The 27987-nt window shown below is 43.0% G+C and overlaps 2 protein-coding genes and 1 long non-coding RNA gene across 5 annotated transcripts in view; 2 read left to right on the forward strand and 1 right to left on the reverse strand.

Annotated features, from left to right (window-relative positions):
* LOC138950518 (uncharacterized) overlaps positions 1-27987 on the forward strand; it is a 272384-nt gene that overhangs the window by 15614 nt on the left and 228783 nt on the right. The window lies entirely within an intron of this gene.
* On the forward strand, positions 1789-27314 carry LOC138950507 (uncharacterized). 3 transcript variants are annotated; one of them, XM_070322235.1, is made up of 9 exons: positions 1789-2237; positions 7507-7576; positions 9209-9331; positions 10845-10979; positions 11314-11940; positions 18838-19019; positions 23971-24486; positions 25510-25874; positions 26599-27314. In XM_070322235.1, the coding sequence occupies exons 2-9, from the start codon at positions 7526-7528 to the stop codon at positions 27006-27008; spliced, it is 2409 nt and encodes an 802-aa protein (XP_070178336.1). In that variant the 5' UTR covers positions 1789-2237; positions 7507-7525; the 3' UTR covers positions 27009-27314. The 3 variants fall into 3 exon arrangements, with proteins under 3 accessions (XP_070178336.1, XP_070178338.1, XP_070178337.1); XM_070322237.1 differs by lacking the exon at positions 9209-9331; XM_070322236.1 differs by lacking the exons at positions 1789-2237; positions 9209-9331 and having other exon boundaries at positions 7002-7576.
* On the reverse strand, positions 12191-17994 carry LOC138950527 (uncharacterized). The gene is made up of 10 exons (XR_011450703.1): positions 17842-17994; positions 16048-16153; positions 15601-15703; positions 15296-15401; positions 14849-14951; positions 14535-14640; positions 14238-14343; positions 13761-13863; positions 13447-13552; positions 12191-12855 (listed from the first exon to the last, which is right to left on the reverse strand). It is a non-coding gene; the product is annotated as an uncharacterized lncRNA (long non-coding RNA).

Raw genomic sequence — 27987 nt, forward strand, 5'->3', positions numbered from 1 at the left:
GTCTCTCTTTCTCTGTCTCTCTTTCTCTCTCTCTCTCTCTCTCTCTCTCTCTCTCTCTTTCTCTCTCTCTCTCTCTCTCTCGCTCTCACTCTCTCAAGTCTTGTTTATTCAGGAAGCAGCCTCTGGAACGCTCTTCCGGACGCCCTACGGCAATCCACCAATACGGATTCTTTTAGAACCAAATATTCTCTCCATTTAATGAACTCTATGAACAAATAAACTTGATTGGTAGGCTATGTTTTCTTTGTATACAGTTGTTCATTAACGGAATTATGGTTTATTGTGACAAAATCACGAAGATTTGGCTCTGTAATACATTGTTTTGCCGAGCTAATGTATTGTTGGGTTACTTTCCGTTTATCTTCATTGCTTTACACCCAATTTTGATCACTACCTTATGATCTACAATGCTTCTACATAATGCGCTTCATGTACATAAACTTATATGTTCTACCATTAATGGGTGTTTTTTTTCCTTCCCTAGTCATAGTTATTGTAAAATAGTTTAGTCCCTCTTTTGGGCGAGGGCCAGATGCAAAAAAGCATATCTATGCTTATTCTTGTCACCCTCAAACATTAAAGATTTGTCATTGTCATTGTCATTGTCTGTCTCCCTCTCTGTCTCCCTCTCTCTCTCTGTGTCTGTCTCTCTTTCTTTCTCTCTCCCGTCTCTGTCTCCCCCTTTCTCTCTCTCTCTGTCTCTCTGTCTCTGTCTCTCTGTCTCTGTCTCTCTGTCTCTGTCTCTGTCTCTCTGTCTCTGTCTCTCTCTCTCTCTGTTTGTCACGCGCGCGCACGAGTGGAAAACCAGCGGAGAAAGCCAGCGTTACAACGAACAATACTTACAGCAATTGTGATCCAGCGTGCCGGAAAACAATACTTCAGCTGAATGTCTGACAATGCTGACTTTCGACAAAGATGCACAAATTAAGCAATTGAAAACTGTGACTTTCGTAGGTATTAATTGGCTTAATCTCCACCTTAAGACTGGTATAAGTAAACTTTGCAAAAATATGATTGTGACACATTTTAGACACCCAATCAAAATTTAATATTAATTCATTTAATTTGATTTAAACTTTCTATGACATTTTAAGGCAGTCTGCTGGATCATTTGGCACACCTTTCGGATCAAAATGTCCTTAACAATGTGAACTTATTTACTATCTGGGTTATTGTAAGTCAGTATTCCGTTTTTCATGTTTTGTATTTCTCAGGTAATTGTTGTAACCAGACCGCGTATTGATATCCCCTGGACAAAGTCATAAAAAGGAGTGATGACATTACCAACAATCAATCAATCAATCAATGAGGCTTATATCGCGCATATTCCGTGGGTACAGTTCTAGGCGCTCTGCAGTGATGCCGTGTGAGATGAAATTTTATACCAACACAACACAGAATGATAAGCATTTGTATGGGGGTGTGGATACTCAAGTTCCACAGGGTACAGAGAACGTATTCACATTTCCTCATCGTCAACACTGCATTTATTTATTTTTTCTTAAGATTATAAATCTTTGTTCATACTGATTTAATTAGACCAACAAGGCAGCGTGCCACATAAACCGTCGATTAGACGTAATGTTACCCTGCTAAAACTCTCTCCTACCCCTAATCATCGACCTGCCCCCCCCCCCTTCCTACCCCCCACACACCCCAGAATCCAACCCACAACTCAGTATGCGACCCGGATGTCGATAAGTGTGAAACGACGCATTGACACGGTGCACGTATCAGGCCGCCTCGTTGTGGGGCCATTGTTGCAGGCAGAGTGTCGTGCTTTGATGCAACCGCGTGTCTTCGCCCTGTGGGAAATAGTGTAGTGTTCGCCCGACAGTCTAAAGTGTGATCCTGACGTCCTGACGAGTTGTGAGAAAGAAACACTGACTGAAGCTCACGCGTTGTGAGAAAGAAACACTGACTGAAGCTAACGAGTCGTGAGAAAGAAACACTGAATGAAGCTAACGAGTCGTGAGAAAGAAACACTGACTGAAGCTAACGAGTTGTGAGAAAGAAACACTGACTGAAGCTAACGAGTTGTGAGAAAGAAACACTGACTGAAGCTAACGAGTTGTGAGAAAGAAACACTGACTGAAGCTAACGAGTTGTGAGAAAGAAACACTGACTGAAGCTAACGAGTTGTGAGAAAGAAACACTGACTGAAGCTAACGAGTTGTGAGAAAGAAACACTGTTTGGAGCGAGTTTTGGGGATAACTGTGGATTGCTTTGTTCAGAGGTAAGAATGTGCAAGTGGATTTTACTCATTTAACCTTCACCGTGTTTGCGAGTACGACCGAGAGCCAAATAAACATCTATGCATCTTTAAATCCTTTGGCATTTTTGCTTAAGACTGGTGTAAAGAAACTTAGCAAAAATATTAATATATTCAATTTTATTTAAACTTTCTATGACATTTTAAGGCAGTCTGCTGGATCATGGCACACTTTTTGGATCAAAATGTCCTAAACAGTGTGAACTTATTTACTATATTGTAAGTTACTCAGTTGTTCATGTTGTATATTTCTTAGGTAATTGTTGTTGTAACCAGACCGCGTATTGATATCCCCTGGACAAAGTCATGAAAATTCGTGATGACATTACCAACACAACACAGACTGATCAGCATTTATATGGGTGTGTGGATAATCAGTACCACACGGCACAGAGAACGTAATACTATTCACATGTACTCATCGTCAACACAGAATGATCAGCATTTATATGGGGGTGTGGATACTCAGTACCACACGGCACAGAGAACGTAATACTATTCACATGTACTCATCGTCAACACAGAATGATCAGCATGTGTATGGGGGTGTAGATACTCAAGTACCACACGGCACAGAGAACGTAATACTATTCACATGTACTCATCGTCAACACAGAATGATCAGCATTTATATGGGGGTGTGGATACTCAGTACCACACGGTACAGAGAACGTAATACTATTCACATGTACTCATCGTCAACACAGAATGATCAGCATTTATATGGGGGTGTGGATACTCAGTACCACACGGCACAGAGAACGTAATACTATTCACATGTACTCATCGTCAACACAGAATGATCAGCATGTGTATGGGTGTGTAGATACTCAAGTACCACACGGCACAGAGAACGTAATACTATTCACATGTACTCATCGTCAACACAGAATGATCAGCATGTGTATGGGGGTGTGGATACTCAAGTACCACACGGTACAGAGAACGTAATACTATTCACATGTACTCATCGTCAACACAGAATGATCAGCATGTGTATGGGTGTGTAGATACTCAAGTACCACACGGCACAGAGAACGTAATACTATTCACATGTACTCATCGTCAACAATGCAGGTTTGTGTTTCTTTGTTTTATAAAGACTATTAATCTTTGTAGACACTGATTTCGCCCAACAAGCCAGGGTGCACAACCTGACTGTTGATTAGGCGTGATTTTACCCTGCAAGAAACTCTCACAGAGCCTCAACTAACCCCCCCCCCCCCTCTCCCCTTCCTCCTCTAACCCCCACCCACACAAAATCCAACCCACAACTCAGTTTGCGACCCGGATGTCTATAAGTGTGAGACGACGCAATGACACGGTGCACGTATCATGTATCGGTACTGAGGCCGCCTCGTTGTGGGGCCATTGTTGTCAGCGTTCTGCCCGTGTCTCTACAGAGAGGTCGTGTTGCTTTCCTGTGTCATGTCAAAGTACTGGCCTGGCTTGGAGAAGTGTAATGTCAGCGTTCTGCCCGTGTCACTACAGAGAGGTCGTGTTGCGTTCCTGTGTCATGTCAAAGTACTGGCCTGGCTTGGAGAAGTGTAATGTCAGCGTTCTGCCCGTGTCACTACAGAGAGGTCGTGTTGCTTTCCTGTGTCATGTCAAAGTACTGGCCTGGCTTGGAGAAGTGTAATGTCAGCGTTCTGCCCGTGTCTCTACAGAGAGGTCGTGTTGCTTTCCTGTGTCATATCAAAGTACTGGCCTGGCTTGGAGAAGTGTAATGTCAGCGTTCTGCCCGTGTCTCTACAGAGAGGTCGTGTTGCTTTCCTGTGTCATGTCAAAGTACTGGCCTGGCTTGGAGAAGTGTAATGTCAGCGTTCTGCCCGTGTCACTGCAGAGAGGTCGTGTTGCTTTCCTGTGTCATGTCAAAGTACTGGCCTGGCTTGGAGAAGTGTAATGTCAGCGTTCTGCCCGTGTCTCTACAGAGAGGTCGTGTTGCTTTCCTGTGTCATGTCAAAGTACTGGCCTGGCTTGGAGAAGTGTAATGTCAGCGTTCTGCCCGTGTCACTGCAGAGAGGTCGTGTTGCTTTCCTGTGTCATGTCAAAGTACTGGCCTGGCTTGGAGAAGTGTAATGTCAGCGTTCTGCCCGTGTCACTGCAGAGAGGTCGTGTTGCTTTCCTGTGTCATGTCAAAGTACTGGCCTGGCTTGAAGAAGTGTAATGTCAGTGTGTTTGGCAAATAACATGCAATATTTTGTAGTCTCGGCTGGCCGCCTAAATATGATTTTTGTCGGACTCTGACGTCACTTGGCTTAAAGAAGAGAAATCCAATGTTCAATCAATACATAAACAAATAACATCAGACAATGAACAGAAAAGAGCTTACATTCTCCACACAAATAACATCAGACAATGAACAGAAAAGAGCTTACATTCTCCACACAAATAACATCAGACAATGAACAGAAAAGAGCTTACATTCTCCACACAAATAACATCAGACAATGAACAGAAAAGAGCTTACATTCTCCACACAAATAACATCAGACAATGAACAGAAAAGAGCTTACATTCTCCACACAAATAACATCAGACAATGAACAGAACAGAGCTTACATTCTCCACACAAATAACATCAGACAATGAACAGAAAAGAGCTTACATTCTCCACACAAATAACATCAGACAATGAACAGAAAAGAGCTTACATTCTCCACACAAATAACATCAGACAATGAACAGAAAAGAGCTTACATTCTCCACACAAATAACATCAGACAATGAACAGAACAGAGCTTACATTCTCCACACAAATAACATCAGACAATGAACAGAACAGAGCTTACATTCTCCACACAAATAACATCAGACAATGAACAGAACAGAGCTTACATTCTCCACACAAATAACATCAGACAATGAACAGAAAAGAGCTTACATTCTCCACACAAAAAAGGCTCTGGAGAAGAAAACAACAACAACAACAACAACAACAACAACAACAACAACAACAACAACAACAACAACAACAACAACAACAACAACAACAACAACAACAAAGTATTGTGACACGTTTTGTTCTCCAACGGAACAATTCCTTCCCGTCATTTCATTCAAACTTTTTCTGCCTGAATTTTCGTCGATTTTTGTATTGGTATCCTACGTTTTTGTCAGATTAATTTTGAATCATTTGTGATTATTTGTAAGTTTAGTCCCCTTTGGGACGAACAGTTGCACGAACCGCTGCTGAATGGACGTCACTGGCAGACAACCTTCACTCGTCAGGGCTCCCCACGGTCACCCGTCATACAGGGGCCCGGGACCCCCACTTGTAATGTTTAGAGGGTCCCGGGACCCCCACTTGTAATGTTTAGAGGGTCCCGGGACCCCCACTTGTAATGTTTAGAGGGTCCCGGGACCCCCACTTGTAATGTTTAGAGGGTCCCGGGACCCCCACTTGTAATGTTTAGAGGGTCCCGGGACCCCCACTTGTAATGTTCAGAGGGTCCCGGGACCCCCACTTGTAATGTTTACAGGGTCCCGGGACCACCACTTGTAATGTTTAGAGGGTCCCGGGACCCCCACTTGTAATGTTTACAGGGTCCCGGGACCCCCACTTGTAATGTTTAGAGGGTCCTTGGACCCCCTAAGTAGAGTTTTAGAGGGTCCCAAGAGTACCGGGTCCCCCAAAACCCTATGTACATATAACGCATTGTGATCGCGAATAATGTGATATGAAGTGGGGTTTTTTATTACCAAAATATTCGAGGCCTTTTCAAATGCAACACGCACGCACACTTTGTTCCCGCGTGAAATTGGCCCAATTTGTGCTTGCATTTTGACTTAGCTGACGACTACAGTCTGAAACAAGTCGCGTAAGGCGAAAATACAACATTTAGTCAAGTAGCTGTCGAACTCACAGAATGAAACTGAACGCAATGCCATTTTTCAGCAAGACCGTATACTCGCAGCATCGTCAGTCCACCGCTCATGGCAAAGGCAGTGAAATTGACAAGAAGAGCGGGGTAGTAGTTGCGCTAAGAAGGATAGCACGCTTTTCTGTACCTCTCTTTGTTTTAACTTTCTGAGCGTGTTTTTAATCCAAACATATCATATCTATATGTTTTTGGAATCAGGAACCGACAAGGAATAAGATGAAAGTGTTTTTAAATTGATTTCGACAATTTAATTTTGATAATAATTTTTATATATTTAATTTTTAGAGCTTGTTTTTAATCCAAATATAACATATTTATATGTTTTTTGAATCAAAAAATGATGGAGGATAGGATGAACGTAAATTTGGATCGTTTAATAAAAATATATTTTTTTTTTACAATTTTCCGATTTTTAATGACCAAAGTCATTAATTAATTTTTAAGCCACCAAGCTGAAATGCAATACCGAAGTCCGGGCTTTGTCGAAGATTACTTGACCAAAATTTCAACCAATTTGGTTGAAAAATGAGGGCGTGACAGTGCCGCCTCAACTTTCACGAAAAGCCGGATATGACGTCATCAAAGACATTTATCAAAAAAATGAAAAAAACGTTCGGGGATTTCATACCCAGGAACTCTCATGTCAAATTTCATAAAGATCGGTCCAGTAGTTTAGTCTGAATCGCTCTACACACACACACACACACACACACACACACACGCACATACACCACGACCCTCGTCTCGATTCCCCCCTCTACGTTAAAACATTTAGTCAAAACTTGACTAAATGTAAAAAGTATACGGGACGCACGAGAACGGACATTTTGTGCGTCCCGGGACCCGCTCTTTATAGGTCGAGTGCGTCCCGGGACCCCCTCCATGAATTTCTAGTACGTGATTTCGGCTTCTAGTGCGTATAGGACGCAGGGACGCGCACTTTGGGGAGCCCTGCTCGTTGTAATGTGGTGTGGATGTTTCAGGTGAGACAGGGCGAGAACAATGGGGAGCCCTGCTCGTTGTAACGTGGTGTGGATGTTTCAGGTGAGACAGGGCGAGAACAATGGGGAGCCCTGCTCGTTGTAATGTGGTGTGGATGTTTCAGGTGAGACAGGGCGAGAACAATGGGGAGCCCTGCTCGTTGTAATGTGGTGTGGATGTTTCAGGTGAGACAGGGCGAGAACAATGGGGAGCCCTGCTCGTTGTAATGTGGTGTGGATGTTTCAGGTGAGACAGGGCGAGAACAATGGGGAGCCCTGCTCGTTGTAATGTGGTGTGGATGTTTCAGGTGAGACAGGGCGAGAACAATGGGGAGCCCTGCTCGTTGTAATGTGGTGTGGATGTTTCAGGTGAGACAGGGCGAGAACAATGGCGAGCCAGCAGGGAGGTAGCGGAGCCATTCCGAAGACATCACGACAGGTAGGCCGCTGTCACCGTCTTGTATTGTCCATAATGTTTCCCATTGTTTTGTTTTGTCGGTCGGGGTGTCTTTTGCATACTGATTGGTTGTGCATAGCATTGTATTGTACTGTCCAAATTATATTGAATTGTGACAATTATATTGCACTGTCCAAATGATATTGTGGTATCCATTTTTTGTATTGTCGATTCTTTCTTACTTTCTTTATTTGGTGTTTAACGTCGTTTTCAACCATTCAAGGTTATATCGCGACGGGTATTGTCGATTGCATTGTGTTGTCCATTGCATTGTATTACCCATAGTATTGTATTATCGGTGGCATTGTATTGTCCATAACATTGTATTGTCCATAACTGTCATTATATTGTCCATAACATTGTGTTGTCTATAGCATTGTATTGTCCATAACATTGTGTTGCCCATAGCATTGTATTGTCCATAACATTGTGTTGCCCATAGCATTGTATTGTCCATAACATTGTGTTGCCCATAGCATTGTATTGTCCCCAGCATTGTGTTGTCCAGTATAAGATGTTTGGTGGCTTGTGTTGGTCCGAGGGGACCATATCGTCTTTTGTTTCATCTTTATCGACTAAGGCCGAAGGCCGTGGTTGATAAAAATGTAAGGCCCCGGTTGATAATAATGTAACAAAAGGCGATAACTATATTAGATTACGCTCCCTGAGAACCAACACAAAAATGCAAATGAAACTGAATGCAATGCAATTTGGACGTATGTGTTATAGTTTACATAGACCGAACTTATCAGTTTTATTTTATCGGTTCCAGTGTCATTATTGCATAATTTCGTACAGCTTATTTCAATAAGGCTCCAGTTCTTACCACAACTAGGCACCCGTTTCTTTCGCTCTCTCTGTTCAACAAAACAGAAACTGCTTGTGTCAGCATAATATGTTTTGATTTTCTGAAGAGATCTCTTCTTTCATGGTCTCTCGGTTGTAGAAATGACTATGAGGCCGGTCTGTTTGCTGTGTGAGTACACTGAACAATGTAGACATAGGGCACGTACATTCTCACGACAACAGGGGACACTGAACAGTGTAGACATACAGCACGTATACTATGATGCTCACGACAACAGAGGACACTGAACAGTGTAGACATACATCACGTACATTCTCACGACAACAGGGGACACTGAACAGTGTAGACATACAGCACGTACATTCTTACGACAACAGAGGACACTGAACAGTGTAGATCGACACACATCACGTTCATTCTTACGACAACAGGGGACACTGAACAGTGTAGACATACAGCACGTACATTCTCACGACAACAGGGGACACTGAACAGTGTAGACTTACAGCACGTACATTCTCACGACAACAGGGGACACTGAACAGTGTAGACATACATCACGTACATTCTCACGACAACAGGGGACACTGAACAGTGTAGACATACAGCACGTACATTCTCACGACAACAGAGGACACTGAACAGTGCAGACATACAGCACGTACATTCTCACGACAACAGAGGACACTGAACAGTGTAGACATACATCACGTACATTCTCACGACAACAGAGGACACTGAACAGTGCAGACATACATCACGTACATTCTCACGACAACAGGGGACACTCGCATTGTTCGTTGCAGGCGTGCTGCCAGTGCAGCAGGGAATCACGGTGCATCAGGCAAGGGGAGTGTGACTGCCGTGCGAACTGTACCCGCTGTACCAACTGTGCTGCTCAGTGCTGTACGAATCGCGCCGTTGATCTGGTAGGTCTTGGGTAGCCCATTCACATACTTCAGATAATCTGTTGTCACTAATTCCTTTCTAAATTTACTTTGACACAACATTCCTGAGAATTCTAAAACACTGATTCCTGACTTCCTGACAATTAAAGGGAAAGTAATCCTGACATTCCATTTGTCAAGAACAAGCACAGTTCCTTCCCTTACACTAATAGACAAATCAGTAAGCCCCCCAAAAGTACTTTGTAAAAATGGTAAAGAATGAATACGAATGAATACTTTCACAGGTTTACATGTTTCAAGGAGATTAAGACGTTTAACAAGATTTGACAAAAGAAGTGTTACAAGACATGCGGTTTTTAGAACCGTCTACAATGTTATCGTGATTGCCACAGGTTGTAGGCACATTAAACAACAAACAATAACCAGCCAACCAACCCATCTCTGTCTGTCTATCTCTGTCTGTCTATCTCTGTCTGTCTATCTCTGTCTGTCTATCTCTGTCTGTCTATCTCTGTCTGTCTATCTCTGTCTGTCTATCTCTGTCTGTCTGTTTATCTCTGTCTGTCTATCTCTGTCTCTCGATCTGCCCCCCTCTCGTCCCCCTCAGATCCTACACGGCCGATCTAATCTGTCAATTTGTTGGGGGTCGTATACATGCATTGTCCGTGTCAGTGTCGATACACGCAAATAGACTGAACATTCCTCATTGATGACGATCGCAACAGCCAAGTTGATGGTTGAGTGTTTGGAACCCCGCCACCTGCTTGATAAAGAGAAGAGATGTTCCGATCCCCCGGGTCACTTGATTTGCATACCTGCTTGCCCCCCCCCCCCCCCCACCTCCCCCCATGTTGTGGTACAAAACCAGGTAAAAATGGTAAAGATCCTGAAATCCATGTCAGTGAATTATAGAAACATGAAAATACCAAGCATGCATCCCACGACACAGAGTAGAGTATAAGTATATGGCCGACGGAACATACGGCCAAGCACATACAATCCTCTTCGTGCAAAACCATGAGTGTACATGGGCGTTTTGGCCCACACACGCACAGGAAAATAAAGTAATGTTTGAAATTTTGTTCTGAGTACCATGTGAGGAAACACGTTCACATACATACATATTTACGTTCACATCAATACGTATTGCATGACAATAAGGTGAGTCACACTATCTAAAACAACGCTATGACAGAAGTGACGGTCATATCATGCACACAACTCATAATTATGAACAGCGCTATGACAGAAGTGACGGTAATATCATGCAAACCACACATATAAACATCGCTATGACAGAAGTGACGGTCATATCATGCACACAACTCATAATTATGAACAGCGCTGTAACAGAAGTGACTGTAATATCATGCAAACCACACATATGAACATCGCTATGACAGAAGTGACGGTAATATCATGCATAGTACATATATGAACAGTGCTATGACAGAAATGACGGTAATATCATGATCATTACATATATGAACAGTGCTATGACAGAAGTGACGGTTATATCATGCACATCACACAGGGACCGGCTGTGGAATGTGCTCCGCCGTGCAGTACCTCTGGGTCACCGGGGAACCAGGCTCCCTCTCCTGCCCCGCCCTTGATGGCAAGATCACAGGAATCAGACGACCAAGTGTTAAGGTTGTCAGACCATGAGGTAAATTCATCTCAAGTTATGTTTAAAATGAATAAGGTGCATTATCATTAGTTTTACTCTTTTTGTGTTACGTTGTTGTTGTTGTTGTTGTTGTTGTTGTTGTTGTTGTTGTTGTTGTTGTTGTTGTTGTTTTCCTTGTTTTTGTTTTTCATTTTGAATTTACACCATAGAACAACTGTTTTTAAACAATTATCTGCTGTGTTCTAGGCAAATATTGTGTGAACCACCAACGAGACATAAGTCCCTATTTGGTGTCCGTATTTTCACCGTCTTCATAGTTGACGTATGGTACTAGAAGTGAGTAGACAGTACACCATCATGTCTTTGATTCCAGAGAGAGTTTCTCAACGCCTGGTTCCCTCACCTTGAGAGCGAATCATACATAATCCCCCCGGCTCACATGGACACTGTGCAAGAGAGAATGGCATATATCGGAGAAGGTGAGCGAATCCAGGTACTGAAAACACAGCAACAAATAGACAGAGATGAGAGTAGAGAGGTCAGGGACACTGTCCGCATAGACAGAGTGCTGAAAAATGTCCACCACTGCATGAATCAGATAAAGAACAAAGCCGCAAGGGAAAAAGAAATTATGGTAATTCTGACCCAAGCTAAATTTGGTGTATATGGTGCTGATACCCAAAGCATCTATACTGGTGCAGCCACCAGGAACACGAACAGCGTCAAAGCAGAGCCGTTGAACCTGAAGGAGGACTTTGTGGACCTGCTCGTCATACATCGCGAGCGTGGGATAATGATGGCGGCAATCATACCTCAGACAGAAGACGACCCCCTTCAAGAAGAACTAAAGAAGGCCGCTGCCTACCTGAAGCAAGCCAGAGATGTTGTGAGGCGCTCTGTTCTGGGTGACCTGGTAACACAGCCAGCCCTCCACCAGGCCATTGTCCTGCCCGACACAACGAGACGCTGTCTGGAGGAGGTGCTGCTAAACATGAGCGATGTAAGTTAACTCTTGACCTACACTCGCTCACACACGCAAAAACAGACGAACGCAGGAGAGAAGTAGAAAGAGAGAGAGAGAGAGAGAGAGAGAGAGAGAGAGAGAGAGAGAGAGAGAGAGAGAGAGAGAGAGAGAGAGAGAGAGAGAGAGGGAGAGAGAGAGAGAGAGAGAGAGAGAGAGAGAGAGAGAGAGAGAGAGAGAGAGATTTGTTCACCAACGTAAAGTAAGGGCCAGTTCATAGCGCTTAGGTAACTGCGCATAAGTCTTCATTGTTTTTTTAAATGTGTGGTGTCGAGGTATGTCCGAATCATATGCTACCCATCTTTTACACATGGCGCAGTTACCTAAGCTGCAGAAATTAAATAGAAAAGTACCGATTTACACATCGCAAAGAAGCAATTTTTAACCCGTGTCCTCTAGCGCTCGCGCCAGGGAGGTAAGACGCTTCTCTCCCTTGGGCCCAGGGAGGTGACCAATGCTAGCAGCAAAACCGCTCATTGTAAAAAGTACATCAATAGTTTGTTCACACACTGTAGCAGCTAAATTGGGTGTGGGTTGTGGATCATGGTGTTACACATCAGCAAATAGGAATGAAAAAGTAATATACAGTGGGTTCTGTCGTTAAATGGTGCCCTTTTATGAGATTTCAGTCAATGTGGACAGTCTGAGAATTCAGTCAATGTGACAAAATGATTTTGTCAGGCTTCAATTAAGAAGCATGCTACATTGCTAGTTAAAATGTGTAAAAACAATATGTAACACCAATTATAGAATTGGGAAAGAAATCCTGTCGCAGTTCGCATCACCCACAATGAAGAGTGGACAAAGTTGTCGATACCTGATCACTAACTGCAGCGGAAGAGAGTGGACATCCCCCGATCTGTCGCCTTGTCTGCGGAAGCGAATGACGTCTTCCTATGTGAAGAAAATGAGGAAAAAGAATATATAGATTGTACACAGGTGTATGGGTAAAATTGAACTTGAGCGTGTTAAATTCATAGCTCATAATTCAGAGGCATTTAAGTCTCCAAATTTGCAGAACGTGCACTTGCAATCACCCAAATAAATTAAAAATGCTGAAATTTGTAGAACCTGCATTTGCTATCAATTCATTAGGATTTACCTGTCAAGTGTGGACAAAGTTGTCGATGCCTGAACACCAACAGCAGCGGAAGAGAGTGGACATTCCCCTATCTGTCGCCTTGTCTGCGGAAAAGAATGACGTCTTCCTATGTGAAGAAAATGAGGAAAAAGAAAATGAGGAAAAAGAATATATAAATTGTACACAGGTGTATGGGTAAATTTGAACTTTAGCGTGTTAAATTCATAGCTCATAATCTCATAATTCAGTGGCATTTAAGTCTCTAAATAAGTAGAACGTGCACTTGCAATCACCCAAATAAATTAAAAATGCTGAAATTTTTAGAACCTGCATTTGCTATGACCCAAATTAATGAAAAATGCTGAAGTTTGGAGCACAATCATCCGTCAATTATTGGGATGTACCTGTCAAGGGTGGACAAAGTTGTCGATGCCTGATCACTAACTGCAGCGGAAGAGAGTGGACATCCCCCGATCTGTCGCCTTGTCTGCGGAAGCGAATGACATCTTCCTATGTGAAGAAAATGAAGAAAAAGAATATATAGATTGTACACAGGTGTATGGGTAAAATTGAACTTGAGCGTGTTAAATTCATAGCTCATAATTCAGAGGCATTTAAGTCTCCAAATTTGTAGAACGTGCACTTGCAATCACCCAAATAAATTAAAAATGCTCAAATTTGTAGAACCTGCATTTGCTATCAATTCATTGGGATTTACCTGTCAATTGTGGACAAAGTTGTCGATGCCAACACCAACAGCACCGGAAGAGAGTGGACATCCCCCATCTGTCGTCGTGTCTGCGGAAGAGAATGACGTCTTCCTATGTGAAGAAAATGAGGAAAAAGAAAATGAGGAAAAAGAAAATGAGGAAAAAGAATATATAGATTGTACACAGGTGTATGGGTAAATTTGAACTTTAGCGTGTTAAATTCATAGTGGACATCCCCCGATCTGTCGCCTTGTCTGCGGAAGCGAATGACGTCTTCCTATGTGAAGAAAATGAGGAAAAAGAATATATAGATTGTACACAGGTGTATGGGTAAAATTGAACTTGAGCGTGTTAAATTCATAGCTCATAATTCAGAGGCATTTAAGTCTCCAAATTTGTAGAACGTGCACTTGCAATCACCCAAATAAATTAAAAATGCTGAAATTTGTAGAACCTGCATTTGCTATCAATTCATTGGGATTTACCTGTAAAGTGTGGACAAAGTTGTCGACGCCTGAACACTAACAGCAGCGGAAGAGAGTGGACATCCCCCTATCTGTCGCCTTGTCTGCGGAAGAGAATGACGTCTTCCTATGTGAAGAAAATGAGGAAAAAGAAAATGAGGAAAAAGAATATATAGATTGTACACAGGTGTATGCAACTGTTTGGTACTCAACATTTGTACTTGCTGAAATTTTTAGAACCTGCATTTGCTATGACCCAAATTAATGAAAAATGCTGAAGTTTGGAGCACAATCATCCGTCAATCAATTGGGATGTACCTGTCAAGGGTGGACAAAGTTGTCGATGCCTGATCACTAACTGCAGCGGAAGAGAGTGGACATCCCCCGATCTGTCGCCTTGTCTGCGGAAGCGAATGACATCTTCCTATGTGAAGAAAATGAGGAAAAAGAATATATAGATTGTACACAGGTGTATGGGTAAAATTGAACTTGAGCGTGTTAAATTCATAGCTCATAATTCAGAGGCATTTAAGTCTCCAAATTTGTAGAACGTGCACTTGCAATCACCCAAATAAATTAAAAATGCTGAAATTTGTAGAACCTGCATTTGCTATCAATTCATTGGGATTTACCTGTCAATTGTGGACAAAGTTGTCGATGCCAACACCAACAGCACCGGAAGAGAGTGGACATCCCCCATCTGTCGCCTTGTCTGCGGAAGAGAATGACGTCTTCCTATGTGAAGAAAATGAGGAAAAAGAATATATAGATTGTACACAGGTGTATGGGTAAATTTGAACTTTAGCGTGTTAAATTCATAGTGGACATCCCCCGATCTGTCGCCTTGTCTGCGGAAGCGAATGACGTCTTCCTATGTGAAGAAAATGAGGAAAAAGAATATATAGATTGTACACAGGTGTATGGGTAAAATTGAACTTCAGCGTGTTAAATTCATAGCTCATAATTCAGAGGCATTTAAGTCTCCAAATTTGTAGAACGTGCACTTGCAATCACCCAAATAAATTAAAAATGCTCAAATTTGTAGAACCTGCATTTGCTATCAATTCATTGGGATTTACCTGTAAAGTGTGGACAAAGTTGTCGACGCCTGAACACTAACAGCAGCGGAAGAGAGTGGACATCCCCCGATCTGTCGCCTTGTCTGCGGAAGCGAATGACATCTTCCTATGTGAAGAAAATGAATATTTAGATTGTACACAGGTGTATGGGTAAAATTGAACTTGAGCGTGTTAAATTCATAGCTCATAATTCAGAGGCATTTAAGTCTCCAAATTTGTAGAACGTGCACTTGCAATCACCCAAATAAATTAAAAATGCTGAAATTTGTAGAACCTGCATTTGCTATCAATTCATTGGGATTTACCTGTCAATTGTGGACAAAGTTGTCGATGCCAACACCAACAGCACCGGAAGAGAGTGGACATCCCCCATCTGTCGCCTTGTCTGCGGAAGAGAATGACGTCTTCCTATGTGAAGAAAATGAGGAAAAAGAATATATAGATTGTACACAGGTGTATGGGTAAATTTGAACTTTAGCGTGTTAAATTCATAGTGGACATCCCCCGATCTGTCGCCTTGTCTGCGGAAGCGAATGACGTCTTCCTATGTGAACAAAATGAGTAAAAAGAATATATAGATTGTACACAGGTGTTTGGGTAAAATTGAACTTGAGCGTGTTAAATTCATAGCTCATAATTCAGAGGCATTTAATTCTCCAAATTTGTAGAACGTGCACTTGCAATCACCCAAATAAATTAAAAATGCTCAAATTTGTAGAACCTACATTTGCTATCAATTCATTGGGATTTACCTGTAAAGTGTGGACAAAGTTGTCGACGCCTGAACACTAACAGCAGCGGAAGAGAGTGGACATCCCCCTATCTGTCGCCTTGTCTGCGGAAGAGAATGACGTCTTCCTATGTGAAGAAAATGAGGAAAAAGAAAATGAGAAAAAAGAATACATAGATTGTACACAGGTGTATGCAACTGTTTGGTACTCAACATTTGTACTTAGTCGCTATGGTGAAAATCTGAAAGAACAAACAAAAATCATACTCAGAACATTTGTGAAACAAAATACTTTTCCAACTCAAGGGAAGTAATCAAAATCACACTCACTAAACCACCTTGAAGTGGAGTACACCAAAAACGAAATGAACAAATATCCAAAAAATAGAACATTGCACGATTTTCAACAATTGAAAGGTTTTAGGCAGCAACTCTTCTGCCATTTAGGCAGCCATACGCCACTTTAGGAGGAAGCATGCTGGGTATTTTCGTGTTTCTATAACCCACCGAACCCATGTAAACAGTTTTAAAATGCATCAATTACTGGCGATGTTTGTGAACTAAGAATTCAATCGTCGCCGTCCGTGGGAATTCGATATTAAGACATACCCGAAATCTTCGTTCACAAACATCGCCAGAAATTGACGCATTTTTAAACTGTTTACATACCTAACCCATTCCCAAACTTACCCCTAACCCGTAGTCAGAGGATGGTTTTGCATAAGAATTGTTTTTGGTACAAAAATGAGTGAAACGTGTTGGTGGGGGAGAAAAAATATTTCGGCGAAAGAAAATTTCGTGACACCGGCACTTGCAATCACCCAAATTAATTAAAAATGGTGAAGTTTGGACCACAATCATCTGTCAATCAATTGCGAAAGAATGCAGCGTTGAAAGAGCATAGCAAAATGAACAGCGAAGTGGATTCACGACGCGCGGCGCGTTGTGCAGCATTGCGATTCACGACACGCGATGTATTCTGCTGTTACATTTCCTTCACAATCGCAAAGTTTACAACAGCTACACCTATCTGATCTATTTGAGAAATAAAACTGTCAATAAAACGAAAAACAGAGCACCATTCTCTCTCTCACTCTTTCACCTGCGTTCACCATATCAGTATCGCTGCGCCGATGACATGCCCAAGTTCCGGCCTTGAATACTTGGCAGTCATATCACTACATGTCTTCGCAATGGCTTCTAAACTTGGCCAACAATGTTCGCACGCTCCGGTTTTCTTCTTCATTCCATGTAAGCGCTGGTACTGTAAAGTGGTGTATAAATTCACGTGAGATAATATAATAGAGGTAGGTGCAAACTATTGTTGTTCAAAATGTTGCTGATACAAAAATGAAGCGCGTCAACAATCGCTGCGCTAGTGAAACCGAAAGCAATCGCCGCGCTCTGGGAATTGCCGCGCTGCACAACGCGCCGCGCTCTGGGAATCGCTTGCCAATGAAAATGTCGGCTAAGACACGTAATGAAGCGAACAAATTCTCCATCTCTAATTCCCCCCCCCCCCCCCACCCCCCTTCCTCATGTATGGCCTATGCGAAAGAGAATGGCAAAATCACAATGTCTCCATCTCTAATTCCCCCCCACCCCCCTTCCTCATGTATGGCCTATGCAAAAGAGAATGGCAACATCACAATGTCGGGTGAGACACGTCAGTGACAGTGGTGAAAACATTGTCCATCCGTCTAACCCAATTCTTGATGCAGCGTTGAAAGACCCTGGCGTGGTTCTTCGAATAAAGCCTGGAATAAACCCTGTGGCAGAATGGTTTCGGAACACTTTAAGAAGGAGACTGACTTACCTGTGGAGCTTGTCGATGCGTGAACAAACACTTGTCGCGTCGATGCGTCTCGCTTTCCACACACTGCCCGGCGGGGCGGACGGAAGTGAAGCTTATTCGGTCTGAGCATCGTTCGTTTAACAGCCAATGGGGAGGCCTTCCGGTCGCGTCGTCTGCTAGAACATGGCGCGCCAGAATGCCAGAAAAAAAGCCATTTGGCTTCGGAATCGGCTAATCTAACCGGGCGCATCGTGTGCGGGGCAAAACGTTTCTTGGTATCCCAGAAATCGGGGCCCAAATCGGCCGGGTTTGGGAGGAGATAGCGATGCAAGGCCCCAAAACGGTCGCGTATTATAATATAGATAGATTACAGGTCACACTTTTGATCAAGTTTTTGTCGATTATTCTGATGCCAACGTTTTCTTGAACATTTAATTTATGAAGCTGAAAGAGGACTTTTTAAAACATTTTTTTATTGGGGTTAAGTCTTAAAATGTGGGTTAACTTACAGAGGTTATGAACAAAAAAAGTTTTATTGGGGGAGGTCAGGCATAAAAGGGGGTGGTTGTATAAGAAGGGAGGGACTCTTGTTGGAGTGGTGGTGGCGGGAGTCTTCCATGGGGGAGGGGGGGAGATCCTAAAAGGGGGGGGGGGGGGTATATTGTTGTGGGACAAGACGAAGGCGATTCGAAAAAGCATTTGCTTTTTATTTTTTACTGGAGCTCTAAGAACAGTGACCTTGAATAGTAGACGTCATTTTTTTCTCTCGCGAAAACGACGTCACTTGTACTTTACGTAGCCTAATGCGCGTCACCACAAACGGGAAACTCTTTTCCGAAAAGATGGTTTGCTTTTGTCCAGAAAGTTGTCTTTCAGGCTGGTAAACACTAAAGCAGGAAGGAAGAGATTTGCAACTCAGGTAGGCCTAATGTTACACTGTCTTTGTGTGCATCGTGTATTAAACCACCCCTTGTGCCATTTCCCGCATTGTTTACAGTCCGTGTGTGTTGATCTCAGTTACAGGAGTTGCAGGAAGGCCTCAGCGTCGAGCCAGGTCGGAATGTCAGCCAGGTATGTCTTTGTGAGGACGACATGGCTGACCAGACAAGGCTCGACGCGTGGTGGAGGGCAAGCTTGGAACGGAATGAGGGCGGGGACCCTGCCATGGATACAGCTACCTACACACAGTTGGTTGCCAGGTACTGTTGCATAGCTGTTTCATATCGGTGAAGCGCACGCACGTTTATTATTACTTGACCTAACGTCATCTATCTTTCTTTCTTTCTCCCGACCCCCCACCCCCACCCCCCACCCCCCAACACCCTCTCTCTCTCTCTCCCTCTCTCTCTCTCTCTCCCTCCTCTCTCTCTCTCTCACTCTCTCTTTCTCTTTCTTTCTCTCTCTCTCTCTCTCTCTCTCTCTCTCTCTCTCTCTCTCTCTCTCTCTCTCTCTCTCTCTCTCTCTCTCTCTCTCTCTCTCTCTCTCTCTCTCTCTCTCTCTCTCTCTCTAGTTATTGTTTTTTTACCGAAGTTGTGTATAAGGAAAGAATTGTTAGTGAAAGTGAAGAAAAGGTAATAAATGTTTAAAGGTAAATTACAGTGTGTTGCCTTGACGACTGTGTATAGTAGTGAAAGTTGTTTGAGTGTTGATGTCGTGAAAGGTAAAACTCAGTCTTTGTAGAGTAGACTTTTTTCTAAGAAATCTCTTTTCCCGAACCCGACCTTATGTCCACTTAATACATTCCGGCGAAGTGACAAGGTTTAAATAAAATTTGGCAATACGACTACTTGTAGTATTGGCAAGGTTTACATCATTACGTTTACCGCGGTTTAACTGTGTTTTGCGGTGTCAAACGTACTCGTGTGTTTAATGAGAACATTAATTGATTCACCAGAACATTTTGTGTTTCATCAGAACATTATGTGTTTCATCAGAACATTGAGCTCGCTAAAAGTGAGTTTGGCTGTTGTTTAAGACACTGTGTTACACTTTCTTAGTTGACCTGGATTGCTGTACAACGGACCTTGTTGCCTCCAGTGTGTGAAACCGGTTACGGCCACGCAATCTTCGATTCAGTGTTTGAGGCATAATCGTGCCCCCTCCGCCTCCCTTCCTATTATATAAAGTGAAGACCGGGCGGCTGCGCTTGTGTTTACTGCATTGTCTTCGTATTTTTGCAAAGGCCCTTGTCCTAGGTTTGGGGATTCACTGATTGTAACCTCCCTTTAATTTTTCAATTTTTGGTCAAGTTTCTTCCTTTCATTAATTTTGATCTTATATCAGAGTAATTGTTTGTGTGTGCGCGTGTATGTGAGTCATTAGGGCTGCGCAACTGTCTCACTTTCTCTTCTTTTTTTGTTTGTTTGTTCAATCTTCTTCCCATTTTGTGCTTGAATTTTTGCATATCTTGTTGCTGTTAAATTGTTCTAATAATTATCACACTTTTATTTAATGTCAACGGCGGATTCTTCTCTCCGTATCGGGCATTTGAACATTTACCATTTAGTCAACAAAGTGCCTGATGTTTGTGTATTTTTGAACAAACAACCACAGCTCGTACATCTTTTTGGTGTTTGCGAAACACGTCTAGATTCGCGTGTTTCGGACAGCCTGATTGATATTCCAAATTACTCTGTTTTACGACGCGATAGTGCACAAACTGGCCAAACAGGTATTGCTCTGTATGTCCATCGGTCTATTGCTGGCATTGTGAAGTGAAGGGCCGATCTTGAAGATGAAAATGTGGAATGTTTGTGGGTGGAGTTGAAAAATGGTAAATCCTCGCCTTTGTTAATATGTTATATATATCGGAATCCTGCTGAAACATCAAGTTGGAATGATGATTTTGTTTTAATGATGGACAGAGCAAAACGTCATGATGAGAATGTACTATTGCTTGGTGATTTTAACATTAATTTACAGAGACCCCAAACAACTTGGGGCTCAACCACTGCTCTATTTGGTCTTCACCAGCTAGTTAAAACCCCTACAAGAGAAACCAATAATTCATCTACCCTTATTGATCACATTTATACTGATAATAAGACCACTGTTTCAAATGTACAAGTAGTACACTCCACTTTCAGTGATCATTATTCTGTTTTTTGCTCGATTGTTCTGAGATTGCCCAAATCACAGCATAAAGGTCATACAACTATCGAGTACAGAAGTTTTAAATACTTTGACGAGTCTGCCTTTTTCTGTGATCTTAATCGAGCGCCATTTCAAAGCGTATTTAATTGCAGTAACGCAGATGATGCTTGCGATCTTTTCCATGAGATTTTGTGTTCCATTATTGATAAACACGCTCCACTACGTCAGCATAGGGTGAAACATCCCCACCTGCCCCCTTGGTTGACATCGGACATTATTGAGGCTATGGCGTTGCGTGATTTCTTTAAAGAACATAACATGAAAAGCGAGTACAAATTACAAAGGAATGAAGTGTTGAAAACGGTAAGGCAAGCAAAAGCAGATTATTTTAATAAATTGCTTTCTGATAAGAGAGATACTTCTACAATTTGGCGAGCAATGAATGAAGTTCTTGATAAATCTCGAAAGAGATCGACCAATTCTCCGTCACAAATAACTCCAGAAGATTTTAATCAACACTTTATTTCGCTCGCAGAGAAACTGAAAGCCTGTCTCACGCAGAATGAGTCCCTTGATATTGATGTCTCTCTAGAAAAATTAAAAACATTTTGTGGACGAAAGTTGACTCAAAACGAAACGTTTTCTATTCCACCCATTACTGTCCACGAGGTTGGAAAACTGATAGAACAGATGGCGAATAAAAAGTCAATGGGTCCCGATAAGATTCCTGTCCGGTTGCTCAAACTTGCTTTACCATACATAATTGATTCACTGACTTATGTCTACAACCTTGGCATACAACAAAACGTTTTTCCCTCTATTTTAAAATGTGCCAAGGTAGTGCCACTCCCAAAAAGCAAGGATCTTACGGACCCTAACAACTTTCGACCAATTTCCCTCTTACCTGTTTTATCTAAGCCTTTGGAGAAGCATATTCAGAAATATTTACTGGAATATATGGAACAAATGAATTTGTTTCATCCATTTCAGTCTGGATTTCGCTCTAAGCATTCATGCCACACTGCTCTCAGCTCTTTATGTGAAACTTGGTTATCAGCTATTAATGAGTCCGAAGTAACAGGAGCGTTATTACTGGACTTTAAAAAAAGCCTTTGACCTTGTAGACCACTTCTTATTATTAAAGAAATTACAATGCTACTTAAAAGATGACTCTGCTTGTGCCTTCTTCGAATCATATCTTTCAAAACGGACACAATATGTATTCATCAACTGTAAAACTTCGTCGAATGATTTTGTCAAAAGTGGTGTGCCTCAAGGGTCTGTATTAGGACCTATATTGTTCTGTATTTATATAAATGATTTACCTCTTCATGTGTCAGATGAGAAAGTAAGATGTGAGTTCTTTGCGGATGATTCATCAATCCACACCAGTCAGAAGTCTTTGGTAGCCGTCAACCAATCTCTTCAAAAAAGTATAGATGAGATGACAGAATGGTGCACCACTAATGCAATGGTTATTCACCCTGTTAAGACGAAAAGTATGGTGATTACAACTAGACAAAAACACCAATTAAAACCCTTACAACTTCAACTGTCAATTGATTCAACTCAAGTGCAACAAGTTAAAGAGCATAAATTATTAGGGGTTACCGTTGATCAAGAATTGAAATGGCAAACTCACTTGAGTAAAATTTGCAAATTAGTATCTAAAAATGTGTACTTATTGTCTAAATTAAGACATTATGCCGATGTGGAAGCACTCAAGTTGTTTTATTACGCTCACATAATGCCCCATATCAACTTTGCTTCAACACTTTGGGATAACTGCAGTGATGTTCATCTCAAACGACTCAATTCTCTTCATCGCCGTGCTGCAAAACTAATTCTGCATGAGTCAAATAAGCCAACAGATGATAAATTAAAGCTCCTTAATTTCCTTCCCTTGAAAGATCAGTTGACGCTAAACAAGGCTGTCTTTATGTACAAAGTAATTAACAACAATGTTCCTGGATATTTAAAATCACATTTCAGACATGCCACAAAAAGATATGGGTCCCAGAACCTGATTCCCCCCATCCCTCGTCTAGACTTGTATAAGTCAAGTTTAGCCTTCTCAGGAGCATCTCTATGGAATTCCATACCCCTACCCCTCCGAAATGCCTCTTCTGTGAAAACGTTTAGGCGCCAGTTTCATTCCCGCTTAATGGGTAAATAGAACACTTTTCATGTCTGATTTTGTAGTGCTTTTTAAATTTAGTCAAGTTATGTTTGTATTTTGATTTGCTCTTTATGTGTAAGTATTGATAATGATATACATGCGAATGATTGGGACAATTCCTCCCCACATTTGTTTTCTCCCTTTTGTTATTAGTTGTTTTGGAACTATTATTGCAACTATGCTGCAATTTCCACACTACATGTTTTTCCCATTTTTGAATGTGTATACAAAACCATAACCCTTTTCTTATTACTATTTACATTATATACGACTGTAAGTAACAATAACTTTGTCAATTTTACTATCTATATTATGTGCGTCTGTATTAAGTGTTTGTATTTTTAAGGGACAGGTTGTAAGATTAGGCTTTGCCTAAAACCTCTATCCTTTGGTAATAAAGTTCAGTTTCAGTTTCAGTTTCAGTTTCTCTCTCTCTCTCTCTCTCTCTCTCTCTCTCTCTCTCTCTCTCTCTCTCTCTCTCTCTCTCTCTCTCTCTCTCTCTCTCTCTCTCTCTCTCTTGTTTCTCGTTACGAATTCTCTGTTTTGATCTCTCCCTGTCTATCCCTGTTTGTGTTTTTGTGTGGATGTTTTTCTGTTCGTGGTCTTTGTGGTGATTGTTTGACTGACTTTGATTTGTTTATTGCTTTGATTGATATGCATGTATGCATGTGTGCGTATGTGTGTGTTTGTGTTGTGTGTTTGTGTGTGTGTGTGTGTGTGTGTGTAACGGTATGTGTGTGTGTATGTGTGTGTGTGTGTGTGTTTGTGTATGTGTGCTTGTGTGTGTGTGTGTGTGTGTGTGTGTGTGTGTGTGTGTGTGTGTGTGTGTGTGTGTGTGTGCGATATACCTAATAATGTGTGAATGTGTATGATGACAGATTCTCCATACCACTGACAACGGTTGAGTTATTCCTCAGCAGACAGCCAAGAATACAGCTGTGGACCCAGGGCCATCTTGTTAACGCTGTTGGAATGGAGCATGGTCGACCCATGTCTTGCATAGCTCTGTTCCCGCAGCAGTTTCAAGTCTTGGAGGAGCCGCCAGACGACGACGACGTCGACGTGAGGATCCTCTGGGGCCCGACGGGCACTTCAAAAAGCGTAGTCTTGATATTGAAGGGACATTTTCTGCTGAGAAAGGGCTGCGGCACCGTCTTCGTTCTTCAGACGAGTGGTGATGGCGCTGCTGCTGCTTACCTTGTGGGTCATCAGGTGAGAGAGACTGCCGGACAGGGAACCGGCAGCGTGCAGCTCGTCAACATGGCGGAGGTACTGGACGAGGATGGTGACTGGACAGAGGAAGGCAAGAAGAAAGTGCAGGCCTGGGTGGAGGAGCTGTGTCAACACGCACAGACACACGGAAGCGTGCACATCCTGGCCGATGAGGCTGAGTGGTAGGAATGACGCTGTACACTGAATCTAACACTGCCTCCTGTCACTCTTGTGTTGGCCGGTGTGGTCGTGTTCGTTGGAAGAAAGTCTGATAATTCACACAATGTTATTCTATTCACACCTGTTCTATATGGGCGGGGATATAGCTCAGTCGGTAGCGCGCTGGATTTGTATCCAGTTGGCCGCTGTCAGCGTCAGTTCGTCCCCACGTTCGGCGAGAGATTTATTTCTCAGAGTCAACTTTGTGTGCAGACTCTCATCGGTGTCCGAACACCCCCGTGTGTACACGCAAGCACAAGACCAAGTGCGCACGAAAAAGATCCTGTAATCCATGTCAGAGTTCGGTGGGTTATAGAAACACAAAAATACCCAGCATGCTTCCTCCGAAAGCGGCGTATGGCTGCCTAAATGGCGGGGTAAAAACGGTCATACACGTAAAAGCCGTGGGAGTTTCAGCCAATGAACGAACAAACAAACAAACAAACAAACACCTGTTCAATAACGAGGTAATTCGTGTGCTTTTGGTCAAGAACTTCGGAAGATTGATGTAGAAGTAATGGCTCTTTATTTTCAAGTTTGAATAATAGACTGGGCCATGTTTATTAGATGTAGAATGTGAATTCAGCAACTGTCACTGCGGTGTGTACTGATCAGTGATGTTATCAATCTGTCCGATCAGGCGCCACCCTTTCTTTGTCTGCCATTGGAAAAACTTGGTCAAGGTAACGAAGAGTGGAGCGAAATAACGTCATTCTGTTTACGTCATTATTAATCATTGCGTCATTTCATTTCAGGTTCACTGTGATTCTGATCCTGAACAGCAATCTTTGTGACTTCCTTTTTGTTTTGTTTTAATCAGTTTCGTAATTCCAGGTGTAATCACCACTGACACACCTGTCCGTTCTGTTGCTGTGACGTCATCACGAAGATCTACACTGCGTTAAAACAACCGAGTTGAGTGAGAACTATAACACACCTGTCTGTTCTGTTTATAAACACTGACACACCTGTCTGTTCTGTTACAGTGACGTCATCGCAGAGATCTACCGGGCGTTAAAACAACGACACGTCCGGTTCACCTTGTGGGCAGCAGGCGTTAAGCTAGATGTACCTGCCGACATGGAGCGTTACGTCCGCAAACTGACACAGCCCCTGAGAAGCCCACCTGCTGTGGTGAGAGAGGTGGAGCAGGCTAACGATATGAAGGATGGAACGGTCCCGGCCTACACCAGGCCGCCAGTGTCCGCACCGTGCGACGGCCCACCTGTCCTGACGGTTGGTCACTATGGTGCTGGCTGCAGTGACAGACAGGGACATGAGGGTGACTGGCCATGGCAGTGTGCACGGTGCGCGGAGCTGGTGGCAGACATGCTGCGAGATCTTCGTGTCGGTCAGTACACCTCTGTCTGTCTGTCTGTCTGTCTGTCTGTCTGTCTGTCTGTCTGTCTGTCTGTCTGTCTGTCCGCCTGTCTGTCTGCCTGTCTGTCTGTTTGTCCGCCTGTCTGTCTGTCTGTCTGTCTGTCTGTCTGTCTGTCTGTCTGTCCGCCTGTCTGTCTGTCCGCCCGTCTGTCTGTCTGTCTATCTGTCTGTCTGTCTGTCTGTCTGTCTCTCTCTCTCTCTCTCTCTCTCTCTCTCTCTCTCTCTCTCTCTCTCTCTCTCTCTCTCTCTCTCTCTCTCTCTCTCTCTCTCTCTCTCTCTCTGCAGTAAGTGTCAGTCAGGTCGGTGTACAACATTTCGATGACGTCATTAAACTTACAAGAAATATTGATATTTGCGTCATTAACTGTGACGTTTTTACATAATATCGTCACAAGTCTGCCAAGGTGAGGTGTTGAACCCTAAATAATATAAAATTGTGTTTCCTATTTTCAGGTGGTTGTGGTGCTGCTGATGTAGTTGTAGTCTCTGTTCACGTGTTGCTGCAGCCGGTGTTGGTGCGGAAGTTAGACATGGGTCGTCGTTGTTGTTTGTGTCGTGGTTGTTGTTGCTGGTGATGGTGGTGTCGTCGTCGTCGTTGCTGTTGTTGTTGGTGTTGTTGTTGTAGTTGTTGAAGTCGGTGTGGATGTATCTTACACAACGACGATGCGGTGTTGACGGTGTGTGTGATGTTTCAGGTTGCGATGACAACGCTCCCCACGGGCAGGGCGGCCTCACCTACAGCGACGTCTTTGTGCTGGGTACCATGAAGTTTGACAGACCGGATGATGACGAGTGGTCACCAGCACCCTTCATCCGGGGCCTCGAGTCACGCGGCGTCCCCACCCGTAAGGTGGCTCATAACGACACAGCGGCCGTTAGACAACTGGCTGAAATGACATCGGGTCCCACACAGAGAGCGGCAGGTAGGGGTCGAGACGAGGCGGTGACGGTGGCCAATCAGAACACAGTATGGGGCTTGGAGAGACACGTCGTCGTCTACCTGGAGATTGGGTATGATGTTGGTGATGCTGACCGTACCGGCCGCCTGAGATCCATGTCGCGGTCCACGGCCCAGGTGATCTGGGTGAAGTATGTTAGGACATAGACAGCGACAGCGACACTGAGTGACACCCACATCTCGTCACCGCCACCACCACCACCTGTCTCAACTACACATCCCGCAACGTCCAACGATGTCTAACAACAACAACAACAACAACAACAACAACAACAACAACCGTTGAACTGAAATTCAGCATTTTATTGACTCCATTTACTGAAAATCAGCAATACCTGTCCTTACAACCTGCCGCTCTCTGACAACTACGACGACAACATCATCCTCTACCACGACATCCACCACCATCCGCCACCATCACCACCGACACCGACAACAACAACCCGAGTGACATTTTTATCGTTTTAAAATACGGAAAGAAAAATCACTCAACACATTGCTTCTTGTTCACTGACAAGCGCATGATTTCATTAAAAATTAGCGTCATCAAGAAATGACGTCACGGACAGACAGTAAATTTTCTAGGGACAGTGGAATGCGTGGTCTATCTCCATGGAAACATCCATGAACATGCTAACAAGAGAGAGAGAGAGAGAGAGAGAGAGAGAGAGAACAAATACAGAGACAGAGAAGGACAGAGAGATGGACAGAGAGAGAAACGGACAGAGAGATGGACAGAGAGAGTGGGAAAGGGGGAGAGAGAGAGGAAATATCATTTTGATACCATACGTCTACCGCAGAGAATTGTTTTTGGATATTTTACTGAAAACAACAAATACTGTAATGTAGCCAAGTGCTGTGCCCCGTCTCTTTGTGTGTATTATCTCCTGCCCGACCCAGTTGCCTCCCCTGTCTATAGCTATTCCCTGTGTGTGTGTGCTAGTCACATTGGGTTTACATTTAAATAATGCCCTTTGTGCTAGGAAATCCCTAACTTGAAATGATGAGATGCAGCAGCGTAACCTCTAACCATCAGTGCCTAAGGAGTGACTAAATAATACCTGGTTGTCTTTGTGCATTGTACTTTATTGTGTGTTTACTATCGTAGGGTAGGCCCCGACCGGAT

This window comes from Littorina saxatilis, linkage group LG16 (genome assembly GCF_037325665.1).
Source record: "Littorina saxatilis isolate snail1 linkage group LG16, US_GU_Lsax_2.0, whole genome shotgun sequence".
Taxonomy (NCBI): Eukaryota; Metazoa; Mollusca; class Gastropoda; order Littorinimorpha; family Littorinidae; genus Littorina; species Littorina saxatilis.

Excerpts from the sequence above, each read along its gene's own strand:
- LOC138950507 (XM_070322235.1), top strand. The coding sequence starts at position 7,526 with ATGGCGAGCCAGCAGGGAGGTAGCGGAGCCATTCCGAAGACATCACGA. Across the intron at positions 7,577-9,208 it reads TTCCGAAGACATCACGACAG|GCGTGCTGCCAGTGCAGCAG; the intron begins GTAGGCCGCTGT and ends TGTTCGTTGCAG. Across the intron at positions 25,875-26,598 it reads GCTGCGAGATCTTCGTGTCG|GTTGCGATGACAACGCTCCC; the intron begins GTCAGTACACCT and ends GTGATGTTTCAG.